The sequence below is a fragment of the Natator depressus genome, chromosome 2 (assembly GCF_965152275.1).
Source record: "Natator depressus isolate rNatDep1 chromosome 2, rNatDep2.hap1, whole genome shotgun sequence".
Taxonomy (NCBI): domain Eukaryota; kingdom Metazoa; phylum Chordata; order Testudines; family Cheloniidae; genus Natator; species Natator depressus.
Window position 1 is genome coordinate 255,395,219 of NC_134235.1, and position 15,241 is coordinate 255,410,459.

The 15,241-nt window shown below is 38.8% G+C and overlaps 1 protein-coding gene across 1 annotated transcript in view; it reads left to right on the plus strand.

Moving 5' to 3' along the window:
- Positions 1-14,527, plus strand: part of NKTR (natural killer cell triggering receptor) — an 82,446-nt gene extending 67,919 nt beyond the window's left edge. The window contains exons 13-17 of the mRNA XM_074946405.1: positions 3,709-6,666; positions 6,950-7,045; positions 7,724-7,783; positions 8,456-8,554; positions 11,989-14,527. Of these exons, the coding sequence (XP_074802506.1) occupies positions 3,709-6,666; positions 6,950-7,045; positions 7,724-7,783; positions 8,456-8,554; positions 11,989-12,067 (3,292 nt within the window). The 3' untranslated portion in view covers positions 12,068-14,527. The remainder of the gene's footprint in view (positions 1-3,708; positions 6,667-6,949; positions 7,046-7,723; positions 7,784-8,455; positions 8,555-11,988) is intronic.
- The last annotated feature ends 714 nt before the right edge of the window (positions 14,528-15,241 follow it).

A 15,241-nucleotide genomic window follows, 5' to 3' on the forward strand; every position in this document is an offset into this window, starting at 1 on the left:
CAACAAGTGTATGAGATTTTGCTCCAGGATGGGCTGCAACCCAGATTCCATCACAGATTCTGTTCTTTTTCCATGGTCCAGTTGTCTTCTATGTGCATTCCCTTCAATTTCTCTCATTCCGAGAGTATTCAGAAAACTGAAAAGTAACTTCAGTCTTGATGCACCAGCACGTCCAAGATAGCATTGGTTCACAGCCCTTCATCAGCTCTCTGTTCGAGCTCCGTTAACTTCAACTCTAGTTGAGGATCTGTTGTCTCAGAACCAAGGTAAGTCTCTACATCCAAACCTCCAATCTCTCGATCTCATGACATGGATTATCTCTGGTTGAATTCTCATGAGAAATTGTGCTCTTGAGAGGTTCAGACCATCTTTGTGAACAGCAAAAAGGAATTCACTAGAGCCACATATGCAGGAAAATGGAAGAGGTTTTTGATTTGGGCACAATCTTAACATTTATCACCCCTTCACACAGAGGCTACATATGTACTGGAGTACTTGTTGCCCCCAAAATGGTCAGGCTTTCAGTTAGTTCTGTGAGAGTTCACCTGCTTCTATTTCTGCACTATATCCACCAGTAGATGGGGGTTCCATTTGCTCTAACCCTCTCGTTTCCTGCTTTTAGAATCATAGAATATTAGGGTTGGAAGGGACCTCAAGAGGTCATCTAGTCCAATCCCCTGCTCAAAGCAGGACCAATACCCAACTAAATCATCCCAGCCAGGGCTTTGTCAAGCCTGACCTTAAAAACTTCAAAGGAAGGAGATTCCACCACCTCCCAAGGTAACGCATTCCAGTGCTTCACCACCCTCCTAGTGAAAAAGTTTTTCCTAATATCCAACCTAAACCTCTCCCACTGCAACTTGAGACCATTACTCCTTGTTCTATCATCTGCTACCACTGAGAAAAGTCTAGATCCATCCTCTTTGGAACCCCCTTTCAGGTAGTTGAAAGCAGCTATCAAATCCCCCCTCATTCTTCTCTTCTGCAGACTAAACAATCCCAGTTCCCTCAGCCTCTCCTCATATGTCATGTGTTCCAGTCCCCTAATCATTTTTGTTGCCCTCCGCTGAACGCTTTCCAATTTTTTCACATCCTTCTTGTAGAGTGGGGTCCAAAACTGGACACAGTACTCCACATGAGGCCTCACCAATGTCGGATAGAAGTGAACGATCACGTCCCTCAATCTGCAGGCAATGCCCCTACTTTTATATAGCCCAAAATGCCATTGGCCTTCTTGGCAGCAAGGGCACACTGTTGACTCATATCCACTGTAACCCCTAGGTCCTTTTCTGCAGAACTGCTGCCTAGCCATTCGGTCCCTAGTCTGTAGCGGTGCATGGGATCCCTGGGCGCGGGGCCAGCAGCCGGGATCCCCCCTAGTTCTCCAGTAAAACGTTTAACCGATAGAATTTTAATCAGCTACATGAGTAGGATTTTTACATGCTATTTACATCCCTAGTAAACATCAGTTAAAAATTGTATGTTATAAAATTTAAAAAGTTTTTTAAATTAAGAAAACTGGGCATAGCAGTTTTCTGAAAGAACATCAGTTAAAAATTGTATGTTATAAAATTTAAAAAGTTTTTTAAATTAAGAAAACTGGGCATAGCAGTTTTCTGAAAGAACTTGTAATTCAGAAGCTATTTTGGTATTCTCAGTCCCTGCATAATAGAGATGACTGAACTAATCCATACGTGAATACAGCACTGTTCCTTAGTATGCCAAGGAAAGTTACCAAAGAGTTGTGGAAATACGCCTTCAGAAGAAAAATGTTTTGTACAAAGAGCCACAGCCTGTCTTCACTTCCAAGCACAAGAACAGCTAGTGTTGCAATCAACCAAACAGAAGCTTAAAGCATATGATGAAAAAAAAACAGCAATAAAATTTCTCTTACTGTATATTGCTTCGGTCAGAAGTGCATTCACCAATCCAGAATCTGGATTGATAGAGGAGCTCTGCTTACTGGCACATGCACAGAGGCAGCTTTTTGACATTCCCCCCTCCCCCCTTTTCCTTCCCCAGCTGGAAAGATTTCTGCTGAGGGGTGCTAGTCTAGTGGCATGGGCTGGGAGGCACCTTCAAAGTTTTTGTGAATAATACTGGAAAAGCTTAGGGTACAATTCTTGCCCCACTAAAGGCAAGGAAAGCTTTTCATTGACTAAAGTGGGGGCAGGATTTCAGCTTAGTCTTGTTTAAAGTAATGGGGAGAGCAGCTGGCTTGGACATAATTTTTTTGCAAGGTCTATTCAGTGTTTACCCTCCTATGCCTGATCCTGTACCTATATGAGATCTCAGTCTAGTCCTCTCCAAATCCATAAGCCCCCCCCCCCCCCCCCCCCCCGAGTCTCTGGCTACCACCTCATTACCGTTACAGTGTACTTTCTGGTGGCAGTCACTTCTGCTAAGAGGGTTGTAGAACATCATAATTTTCTTGCTGATCCTCTTTTCATGGACTTCCATTAAGACAGTTTCCTTTAGATCACACCCTAAGGTTGTGTCAGCTTTCCATTTGAGTCAATCTATTCATTTGCCAGAGTTTTTCCTGAAACCTCTCTTTTAAAGCTGAGAACACTTTGTACATTGGATGTTCGTAGAGCTTTGGTGTTCTACTTGGATTTCACTAGAGTTCTCCCAGGCTTTTCACAGCTTATGCTGAGCAAGTTAAGGGTCAATCAGTGTCAACTGAGTGAATCTCACATTGCATTTTTGACTGCATTAAGTTCTGCTTCAATCTTGCTGAAGTCTCTCCTCCACCAGGAATAACTTCTCACTCCATGTCTACTTCATCAACATTTCTGAGCAGTGTTGCATTTGCTGATGTCTACAAGGCAGCAATGTGGTTGTCTGTCCATATTTTTTGTGCTCATTACACCATCTCTCAAGCATCTCGTGACAATGCCAACTTTGGCAAGTCAATGTTGCAATCTCTGTTCAGATGATCTGAAGTCACTCCACCTGTAAGGGAACTGCTTATGCATCACCTGTAGTGGAATGTATATGTGCACAATCACACAAAAGAGAAAAAACAGTTGTTCTTTGAGATGTGTTGTGCACATATACATTCTAGGACCCTGCCACTTTCTCTGCTACTTTGGACATTTTGTTCCTTCGCATTGTTGTACAAAGAGGGAGGCAGTAGCCATACCTGTTTCATGCCCTCACCCTAGAGCATGAGGAGAGCAGAGCACGTGCTCCACCTGGTGATACTCCTCGCAAAAGTCTGACTCAAGTGCACTGGGTGCACAAACACATGCAGTGTATATAGGCACAATACATTTCAAAGAACAACAGTTACTGTACTGGTAAGCTACCATATTTTTTTTTTGGATGGTGAGATTGTGCACTATATAAGCCATTTACATCATTTAGTTTATCTGCATGCTGTAAAACTAATTATTTTAACTGATATTTGATAGCTATTATCTCCCAGATGAGAAGTAGCAATCTAATAACTTCATAATTAATAAAGCCATTTCATATGTGAAAGGGAATTTTTTTTATAGTATAATAGGCTTTTTTAAAGATGTATATGTACCCTTGTGACAGAAACCCTTATTTATTACCAAATATAGCATTTTCCTGTACCTAGTTTCATTCAGCACTCGGAAGATCCAATTGTACTGATATTCTATATCGGATGTAGAAAATAAGCAAACTAATTTTTAGGGAATTTCCTTTAATATTGTGTACTTTTTTTTTTTTTTTAAGGTTGAGTGACCCATGCTCAAGCAGATGGGATGAAAGAAGTTTGTCCCAGCGATCAAGGTCTTGGTCACATAATGGCTATTCTGATCTCAGTACCCTGAGGTATACCAGCCACCACAAAAAGCACCGAAAAGAGAAAAAGAAGACAAAACACAGAAAGAAAGCCAAAAAGCAAAAGCATTTCAAGAAACATAAACAAACTAAAAAAAAGAGACCCTCACCCTCATCAGAGGTAGAATCCTCTCGTTCTTCTATCAGGAGGACAAAGTCATCTCGGGATCGTGAGAGGAAGTCTCCTTCTTCCTCATTATCTTCTAGACGCTCATCCAGAAGAGACTGGTCTAAATCTGACAAAGATGACCAGAGTTCATCAACTCTATCAAGCAGAGACTCTCGATCATATTACAAGTCCAGGTGTAGATCCAGATCTAGATCAAGGTCTTATTCCAGAAGAAGTTCTAGATCAAGAACAGCATCTAAACTGTCTCATTCTCGAAGCAGATCAAGATCTAGCACTAACTCCAGGCGCCACAGGACAGTTTCAAATTCACCACGAAATACTACAGCAGAATTGAATGAAAATAAGCCAAACAAGACTGAACCTGTAAGAGCAGTAATACCACAGAGTGATAAAGTTGTAGTACAGCCTGTTGTAGCTGAAAATATTCCAGTTATACCCTTAAGTGACAGTCCTCCACCTTCTAGGTGGAAACCTGGACAAAAGCCCTGGAAACCATCCTATGAGCGAATTCAGGAAATGAAAGCTAAAACAACCCATGTAACGCCTACCCAAAGTAGCTACAATTTAACAAATATTAAAGAAGTTAATCCTTCCTCCTCCTCCTCCCGTAAGCGACAAAAGAGTTCAGATAGTGATCGAAGTGATTATTCAAGGTCTCATAGTGAGAGAAGTTCGGATAGTTGGCTAAGATCAAGGAGCAGGTCTTCCCGAAGCAGATCCTACTCTAGATCTTATTCAAGATCAAGGAGTCCATCTAGTTCAAGATCAAGATCTCGGTCAACTGGCAGATCTCGGTCACCAAATAGATACCGCAGTGACCAGTCAGGTTATAGTGGCTCATCATCTTATTACTCTCTTAGTGATGACGATAGACATGGAAGCAAAAGGAAATCTGAATCCAGTGAGCAAAATTTCCAATCATTGAAGAAAAGGCAAGAGAGTAGCTCTGAAAGTAGCACAGTTGTCAGGAAGAGTAAAGCCTATGATGAGTCTTCTCAAGGACGAAAAGAGAGTGAGAGAAGATCATCTTTAGACTTTTCTACAGATAGCGAGCATTCTGTTAAAATACAGCCAGTCCAAGAAAAAGGAGGACATTCTCAACCAGAAGGAGACAACCAGAAAGAGAATAAAAACAATTTGACTGCTGACAGAAGTGAGGAGAAATCCAAGTCTGAATGGGACAGTGACCATTCAAAAAAGAAATCTTTGAGGGAGAAAACTTCTGAACAGCATAGAAGTGGTTCAAAGACAAAAAGAAAGACTTATTCAGGCAGTAAATGGGACTCAGAATCAAATTCAGAAAGAGGCGAGACTAGAAATAGTAGAGAAGATTCTAGGCCCTCATCCAGTAAAGAGGAAGGTGAGGCCACATCAGGATCTGAAACAGCGCTCAGTCTTACCAAAAGCAGGGTGAAAACTAAATCAAATTCTTCAGAAGGTTTTCTGGATTCTTCTGACCATACTTGGAAAACAAGCAAACAACAGTCCTCCTCTTCTGCATCTGAGAATTCCCACTCCAGTTTGGCAAATATTAAAGGAAAGTCAAAAAAACACAAACATGGGTCCAAAAAGAACCTCAAAATGTCACATTCCAAAAAAGCCAAAGAGAAATCAAAGGATAAAAAAGAGAAGAAGCATAAGGTTCAGAAACAAAAAGAGCTTTTTCACTGGCAGCCTCCACTGGAGTTTGGGGAGGAGGAAGATGAGGACATGAATGAAAAGCCTGTTACCAGAGATGATAAAAAACAAAAGCAACTTACCAGGGACAGTAAAGATAAAAACCAACAAGCTTATGAAAACAACAAAATGTGCAAAGATAAAACTGGAAATGGTGAAAAGTCTTGTGAAGATGAGAACCTCTCAAATAAAAACACTACGTGCGATACATCGCCAGATCATAGTCACCTTAATAAAGACAACAGTGATCACAACTATTCAGCCAGTACATTAAATTCAGAAATAAATGTGGCTACTTCAAAGAAAGGTGTTAAACATAGTGAAGAAAATAAACAAAATGGATCAGAGGATGTTATGCAGACAGATGATAACATGGAGATTTGTACTCCAGATCGTAACTCTCCTGGGAAGGTGGTTGTGGACGTTTTGTCTCCTGTCATCCTGAGTGCTAAATCTCAAAATTTAAATATTAATGCAAACAAAGATTTACAGAATGAGAACCCTGGACCAGATACAGCCAAACAAGGAAACCGTATTAAACAATTGATCAATGTTAAAGAAGTCAAAAAAGTAGGAATACAAGACAGTAGCTCCGTCACCATGGTCACTACTGTGGAAAACACTTTGAAAAGTGAAATAACTGAAAATGTACAAAGTAGTATGCTAGATAATAAATGGAAACCGTTACAGGGTGTAGGTAATCTACAATCTGCTACTACTAGCAGTGCTGCAGAAGTTACAAACAGTACGTCAGCACCTGACTCTAAGCCACAAGGTTTAAGAATAGAAATAAAAAGTAAAAATAAAGTGAGGCCAGGATCTCTGTTTGATGAAGTTAGAAAGACAGCACGGTTAAATCGGAGACCAAGGAACCAAGAGAGTTCAAGTGATGAACAGTCTCCTCCAAGTAGAGATGACAACAGCCAATCCAGGAGTCTAAGTAGGTCACGAAGTAAATCTGAATCTAAATCCAGACATCGAACAAGATCTCTATCCTATAGTCACTCAAGAAGTCGATCACGAAGTTCCACTTACTCATATAGGTTAGCAATTTGTTATGTAATCTCTGTTTTAGTAATCTACTGTTTTACTTAAACAGTAAGCAAACAAATTTGAGATAAAACTGCAAGTTCTGTGTTGACAGGATCTCTCATTTTCCAACAGTAATGTGCTAACTAGAAACTAGCAATATATCTCTTCACTAACTAATTTTCAGTAAAGCATTTTATTTTTCAAGTTTATTTTGAAGTGTTAATTCTGTTTCCGTCACTATTCATTTTAATAATAATTCAGTATATGCTTTTCAAAGTTGTTTATCAATTATAGATCAAGAAGCTATACAAGAAGCCGAAGCAGAGGATGGTACAGTAGAGATCGGTCAAGAAGTCGAAGTAGATCTTACCACACTTACAAGAGTCATAGGTAAGGATATGATTTTGTCAGGAAGGTCACAGAAGTCATGGATTCTGTGACTTCAGTGGATGTCAGTGACATCTTTGGCTTCAGCCCTGCCACAACAGCAGGGCTGGAACGTTTATCAGGCCCCTCTTCTTTTTCCCCACGCCCCCGGTCTGGAGTAGTGTGGCTTTCAGCTCTTTGCCCCCCTCTTGAAGTCTCAGGGCTGAAGCGGCTCTCAGCCCCACCCCCTGCAGCGGGGCTTGGGCTGTCATTTCCCCACCCACCGGCAGGTCATGGGCTTCTGTGAATTTTTGTTTATTGCCCATGACCTGTCCATGACTTTGAAAAATTCCTGTGACAAAATCTTAACCTTAATCATAGGTAAGTTTCTGTGATAGAGATAAGAACGCCCTGAGTATGTGTTTATCACAAACTACAAATCAGACACATCCTAGTAAGTTAAATTACTTTTTTTGATGTTGAGTTGTAGCTATGCAAGTGCATCCTGGAAGCCATCTACTCTGAAATATGTATGCTTTTTACGAAGAGAAACAGACTGTAACTGCTTATTTTTGAAGAATATGTTTAAATGTCATGCAATGTGGACAAGGAATATCCAAGCAAGTCACTTAAAATTTTTTTCTAATTCAGTACTTGGTCTGAATTTAATGATTAAAATGTATTTCTTTGATTGTGTCACAGTCGAACCTATAGTAGAAGTCGATCCAGAAGCAGTTCATATGATCATCACGGTCGATCCAGGTATGGATTATGATACTACACGACCACTGAGAACAAAGTAATTTTTATAATGAGCAAATATATTAAGACAGTGATATTGTTCAAAGTACATCTTTATAGTAAGCCATAATATAGCAAACTTAATTTCCTGAAATTAAATCAGGTTGTTTTAAAAGAGGAAAAGAGCAATCAGAGTATCCAGATATCACAGGCATGGGCATGGTATTAGGCGCTGGAAAGAATTGAATTGATTGGTGCCCTTTACTGCTGTTTTCTACTCTTTTGTCCTCCATTTTAAATCCCCCCAAATTTTTCTGCTGTTTATTTTACAAGAGTATGGTCAAGGAGGGAAGTCAAGGCTTGATATTCTTGATACTTTGTGCAAAATTTGTAGACAGGTTTATAAAATTCTTTATTTTGTTTTAAAATATATTGAATTATTTTTTAAAAGTAAACCACTTATTTGGGTAAACCACTGCGTTGTGAAGAAACTTTATACTCTTCCTGATAAACATTTTATTACATTTACAATTACTTTGGCTTATTTGCCAAATCTTTCAAGTAGTAATAGGAATGTAGCAACAAAAATCTTTCCTTATATAAATGTCGTCACAAGAAACATCCAAAATTCTAATTTTTATCATTTTAGAAAAGAACTTTCCAAAGTCTTCAATTATTTTTTTCCTGTTAAAGTAGGTCATATACTTATGATAGTTACTATAGCAGAAGTCGAAGTAGAAGTCAGAGGAGTGACAGCTACCGCAGATCTCGAAGTTATGACAGACGGTCCAGGTACGTAATTTTTCAGTGCCTCAACTTCATAAACTTAACTGTACACAATTAATTTCCTTAGGTGCTTTATTGGAAGTTTATAAGGAACAACCTTTCAACAGATGCAGTCTTTTTCAAGTATAAAATGTACTGTTACTAGCAAATTCGTTTTATGGTAAATTAAGAACCAGAAATATAAAAAGATAGCACAAACACACACAATCCCTACTTCAAGAATTCAAAAGGAAAGAGGAGCACAGAGGAATTTAAGAGAAGAGACAAATCATTGTACAATTATATGTAATCCATTGTGTGTGTATGTGGGTATGTTCATCTCTACACATGCATATACGTATTTTTTAAATATCTGTCACTTAATTCCCATTGGCTAAATCAGGAATAGTAATTGCAGGATTTAAATTTAACCATGCTTGTGCTTAAAAGCCATAGGTATAAAGGACTGAAAACTACCTTGTGTCAAGATTCTACTGGATGGTAGATCTTCTTTTTTAGCTAGACCTCAATGTCAATACAAAAAACTTGTGAATGGGAGATGAAAAATAACTATGCTAACAGGAATGACAATCGAAATGATGCTTCCTGCAATGTAATTACAGCTACAATTAAAGTAACTGTGAGTGTAATTACAGTTACACTTCTATAGACTTTGGCTACATTCTTCACAGTCCAATTGCTGTTAAAGGTGACATTCCTAGCACATGTTTAAAAAAGAACCGTTGTCTACAAGTCTAGTGCTTTGCTGGTATTGCTGTCTGTACAGTGTGGTCCATGGTATAAATTTGGGACTATATAGCACCCTCAATCCACAATGGAATTCCTTGGGAGGTTTGCACAAAGATCAAGGGTGGAATATGATCTTTTGGTAGTAACTTAAGTTTTAGTTGTTCTCTCAACCAGCATCACTTGGTGGGAAAATGTGTCAGTGTTTAGCATTATCACTGTTTCTCTTCTTTCTGCATTTTCCTTTCTTTTTCATTCCCCAATTTTCTTGTTTCCTCTGTATTTCTCTCCTTGTAACAATTCCGTTTCTAGCCTGTGGACATTACTCCCACCCCTTCCCCATCCCATCCATTGGTGACATAGGGCTTGTCTAAACAGTGCAGTAATGCACATCAGTGAGGTATGAATTCTAACATTCACCAGTGTGTTGCATGCTAACTGGCCTGTGTAGACCCTGCTGGTGTGAGCTCAAAGTTTCCTACTGTGCACTAGAGAACACATAGTGCACATCAACAGGGTCTACCTCAGTCAGTTAGTGCACAACACTAGAATTGACACCCCACTGGTGTGCATTACCACACTGTTAAAGTTAAGTTTCATTATGCATTAATGTTGACATCCTCATGAGGATAATGGAGAGTGGGAAGTAGACCCCTCTGAATCATTGTTTCAGGCTGCCTGCAAACATCAGGAAGACAACATTGGATCAGGGTACATTTATTTGCATTTGGAAGGTTTTCTTCACAACCAAAAGGGCCAAAAAAGAACATCAAGCAAGTTGCATCCTGGCCGATGGCCAAATATTCAACACTTCTGGTTTATACAGCCCGGAAGTGCCTATTCTCATTTTGATATGCTGATATTTCCAAAACCTAGTTTTATCATTTCAGGGGGCCCAGTCTTGCAAACCCCTACTCACTTGTTGATTTGATACTGCTCACATGAGGTAAGGGTTTTGCAGGATTAGGCCCTTGGAGAAAACACAAGTAAACGAACTGTAAGGATCCATTCAAAAAGACTGCCTGTTCAGCCTGTGCTAGCTCACTGAACTGAAGCAAAACAAAATATATTTTTTAGTTCTGCTTCCAAAATTTAATTACTGTGCGTGATATCCTGGCCACACTGAAGTTAATGGCAAATGCCTTGTTGACCTCACCGCAAACAGGATTTCACTGTGGAAATTTAGCAACGTTTTGGATGTAACAAATAGGCTTAGAAATGATGAAGCTCTATCAAAATGATCACATTTTCAATGGAATCATAGAAGATTCGAGTTGGAAGAGTCCTCAGGAGGTCATCTAGTCCAACCCCCTGTTCAAAGCAAGACCAACCCCAACTAAATCATCCCAGCCAGGGTTTTGTCAAGCCGGGCCTTAAAAACCTCTAAGGATGGAGATTCTACCACCTCCTTAGGTAACCCGTTCCAATGCTTCACCACCCTCCGAGTGAAATAGTGTTTCCTAATATCCAATCTCGACCTCCCCCACTCCAACTTGAGACCATTGCTCCTTGTTCTGTCATCTGCCACCACTGAGAACAGCCAAGCTCCATCCTCTTTGGAACCCCCCTTCAGATACTTGAAGGCTGCTATCAAATCTCCCCCTCGCTTTTGTTTTCTGCAGACTTAATAAGCCCAGTTCCTTCAGCCTCTCCTGGTAAGTCATGTGCCCCAGCCCCCTAATAATTTTTGTTGCCCTCCACTGGACTCTCTCTAGTTTGTCCACATCCTTTCTGTAGTGGGGGCCCAAAACTGGATGTAGTACTCCAGATGTGGACTCACGAGTGCCGAATAGAGGGGAATAATCACTTCCCTTGATCTACTGGCAGTCCTCCTACGAATGCAGTCCAATATTCCGCTAGCTTTCTTGAACACAAGGGCACTTGTTTTGACTAGTATCCAGCTTCTCATCCACTGTAATCCCCAGGTCCTTTTCTGAAGAACTGCCGCGTAGCCAGTCAGTACCCAGCCTGTAACAGTGCATGGGATTCTTCTGTCCTAAGTGCAGGACTCTGCACTTGGCCTTGTTGAACTTCATCAGATTTCTTTTGGCCCAATCCTCTAATTTGCCTACGTCCCTCTGTATCCTATCCCTACCTTCCCCCGGATCTACCACTCCTCCCAGTTTAGTGTAATCTGCAAACTTGCTGAGGGTGCAATCCATCCCATCATCCAGATCATTAATGAAGATGTTGAACAAAACAGGCCCCAGTACCAACCCATGGGACACTTCGCTTGATACCAGCTGCCAGCTAGACATCGAGCCGTTGATCACTACCCGTTGAGCCCAACAATCTAGCCAGGTTTCTATCCACCTTATAGTCCATTCATCCAATCCATACTTTTTTAACTTGCTGGCAAGAATACTGTGGGAGACCATATCAAAAGCTTTGCTAAAGTCAAGATCTATCATGTCCACCTCTTTCCCCATATCCACAGAGCCAATTATCTCATCCTAGAAGGCAGTCAGGTTGGTCAGGCATGACTTGTCCTTGGTGAATCCATGTTGACTGTTCCTGATCACCTTCCTCTCCTCCAAGTGCTTCAGAATGGATATACATTGTGTTCCTGTAGAAGTTTCCGCAGATTTCTTTTCTTCTCACCTATATTCATCTCCTAAGATTTGGATTGCCACAATTTTGAACTTGAAACAAAAAGATGGAAATCTGATTTGTAAGGAGTTTTAATCTTTTTTCTTTTTTTTTTTAAATTGTAGGTCTTATGGCTCTGACAGTGAAAGTGATCGCAGTTACTCTAACAACCGAAGCCCCAGTGAAAGCAGCAGATCTAGCTGAAAATGTCTCCTGAGCAATGTAGATTGTATTTAGTAATTCTATGTAAATGTTGTAATACCTTTGTTCTGTCAGTGTCACAAGTGAAAGTGAAGGATGTTTACTGAGTGAGGTGAAACTTCCTTATTAGCAGTGGATTCATTTGACTGGCTGCATTGACGAATGGACATTTTGAGCACAACTCACTAAGGTTTTGGGTTTTTTCCCTTATGCCAAATGCTACTGTAACAAACTATGAAGACTAACTTTATTTGATTGAATCACATTTTCCAAGCCATGAAATTACATTTATATACATTTGCTGTTATTCCTTTTCTGAGTGCAGCAATCTGTACTGTCTCAAAATATCCCTATAAATACCGGAGGGCTCTCAGCCTATTATTTTGAAATAAATGCTGATAACTATAAAACTTTGAAGAAAAATATTTGTAAAGGTTGCCATCTGTATATTTTATTAAAATGCTAATTTTTAAAAGCTGGCTGTCAGTTCAGTGGTGTCTTGTACATACTTCTTATAAACATAGATTTGATTAACAGTAGCAAGGTGATGAAAACAGACTGCCACACTGTCTTAACACTCAACCCCTTTGTACCTTGCTATTGCAGAGGTATGAGGAAACGGGTGAGATATTGTATACCATGCCGATTGTAATAATTAGGCACAATGTGCAAAGAAAAGGGTGATGAATCAGAGTTCATTCTTAATATCCAACTTGTTGTCTAAGAACTTAAATGTTTTTAAGTGATTTTCTTTGTGATAATTAGCCCAATGTTTAAGACCCCAGGAAAAAAATTGCTTCTAGGCAGTCCTATTTCAATTCATGCTGCTGTGCGTGGAGCACATCAGTTTGTCTTTGAAGTTGGACATTATAAATCTTTGAGTCACATTACGAGTCCATGAAAATAAACATGAAAATTAGTTTTGACAGATTAAATCATATTGGCCCATTCCAAAATGTTTGTGGGTAAAACATTGTCTTCTAAGTTAGGATGTATCTCTTCCATCTTCGGGAGATGTCATTGTGTGGTTCTTGGACTATTTATTAATCTGTAATATGGCATTGCTATAAAAGTGATATGCTTAATAAAAAGTATCCACCGTACTTTGGAAGTTTTAATACCAAAAGTGAGTCCACATTATGGACAAGTGGTTTGCAAAAGTTGTGTTGAATAATTTTTTGCAAAACTCTGGTTCAACTGATTTAAAATTACTTGTAAATAAATACATTTTTCATTGTTTAAGAATTTGTATACTAAGAAATGATTTTTTTTAATTGAAATGGCAGTAATAAACTCTGGGTTTATAATGGAAAAGCTGACAAATACAGCTTTAGCAGTGCTAATGAGTACTGCAATGTACTATAGTAGCTTGCTTTATTAACTTCCTGTAATATTTTGAGATTGTTTACTTTTCTCAAACGTTTTGCAATAGTGAAAATTATTTTTTTTGTATCTCATCAGGAGCTTTGAACTGTAAAAAGTTGTCTTTTTTTCTTAGTTAATACAATAATTTTTGATAGTATTAAATTACTAAAAATTTGTCTTCAGGCGCTCAACTGAAACATGCAAAGGAAATTCAAAAAGAAGCTTGAAAATTTAATGTCATACTCCACTTACCCTCTGTGCATAGATAAGAGGGGGCATTTAGTTTGCAAGGTCCTGGGATACCTAGAACTGAACTAATTGAGATCTGAATATCCAATTTTCAGACATAGGTTCAAATCAGGTTCTTAATCCCAAAAGTTAGGATTAAACCCTTCTAACACTTATGGTAGCTTTAAAAAAAAAAGCACACCCACAATCTTTTAAATCCATATGTTGTAAGTTCTTGAAATATACATTCAACTGAAGCTAAAAAGAGTTGTGTTCTAGCAGGTCATGCAGGTTTACAGAAATTTTTCTAATAAAGTTGCAACCTGCTAATCAGAATCATGAATGAATATGTCATTGCTAACTCAAAACAACAACATTATTTGGTGCAGATCCATCATTTTAAATGCAAAAGTAAGTGAATATGTTACCTTATTTGCAAGGGATTAATTCATATTAAATTTTCACTTTATTTTGAGTGCTAAACATGAAATAAGGCATCCAAAATCTTAAACACTGCCATATCACATGGGGTAAAAACAAAAAGTGTTCCCAGGCTATAACTTTTGTCGCGTTTCATGCTAGAGTTGACTTTTAAAGCTAGAAAAACGGGGTGCAGTAGAAATACTGTCAGCTAATAATTATACAAGTCCAAAGCATACTGCTAGAACGTTATATTTTTATGGTTCACATCAGCAATTGTCAGCTTTATAAAGGGATTCACTCTGTATTTTAGGATTTTTATTTTAAATATGGTATTACGTCGAATTGTCCTAATAGAAAATGCACTATTGAGCGTTTTTATAATGTTCTGTTTACTTACTGCAAATTTGTTATTCAGAAGCAGGTGGTGGTTAAAAATGTCAATGGAATTTTTGTACATATATGCAAACACTGATTTCTTTACATTTGAAAAAATTCCTCTAGTACTTAAGAGGGGAACTTAAAGAAATTAAACGTATACTTCAAGTTCTATATCCATCTGTGTGGTTTTTTCTCTCAAAGACTACAAGTTGTCTTTTCTCTTCCTGATCTATATAGGAAAGGATTCTTACATCTGTGTAGTGAATTTACATAATAGCTGCATGAGGAACAAATATTTTGAAAAGTTTTGAAGTGAGGAAGTGGTCAGTCACCAAATCAAGATATGTAAAATGTGCATATTCTTTGTGAAAGAATACACTTAACAGATCTTCGCTGAAATTGTCTCACTTTAAATGCTGAGCTAAATATTCTTTCCCAAATACACATTGCCATATCATTTGTGTAATACTCGAAACGTGGGGATTAGCTGTAGTCAGCAGATATAATGTCTTAGTTTGCTAAGCCACTAGTCTTTTAGAACTTCTGTTCCAGAAAAACTAGATTTTATTGGAAATATCAGCTTTGTCTTAATGGAAAGGCTAATTGCCACTGTATATAGTAAAAATGGATTTCCTGCAGGGAGTGGCAAATAGCAGCATGCATCTGTGGTGTTAGATCTAGTCTCTGGCACAAGCTGGCAGACCTGCATTTTCTACATTGTGGGCCAAAACATGATCTCTGTCTTTTGGTATAAACTGCAAGCAAAAGTCAGTGGAATCCATA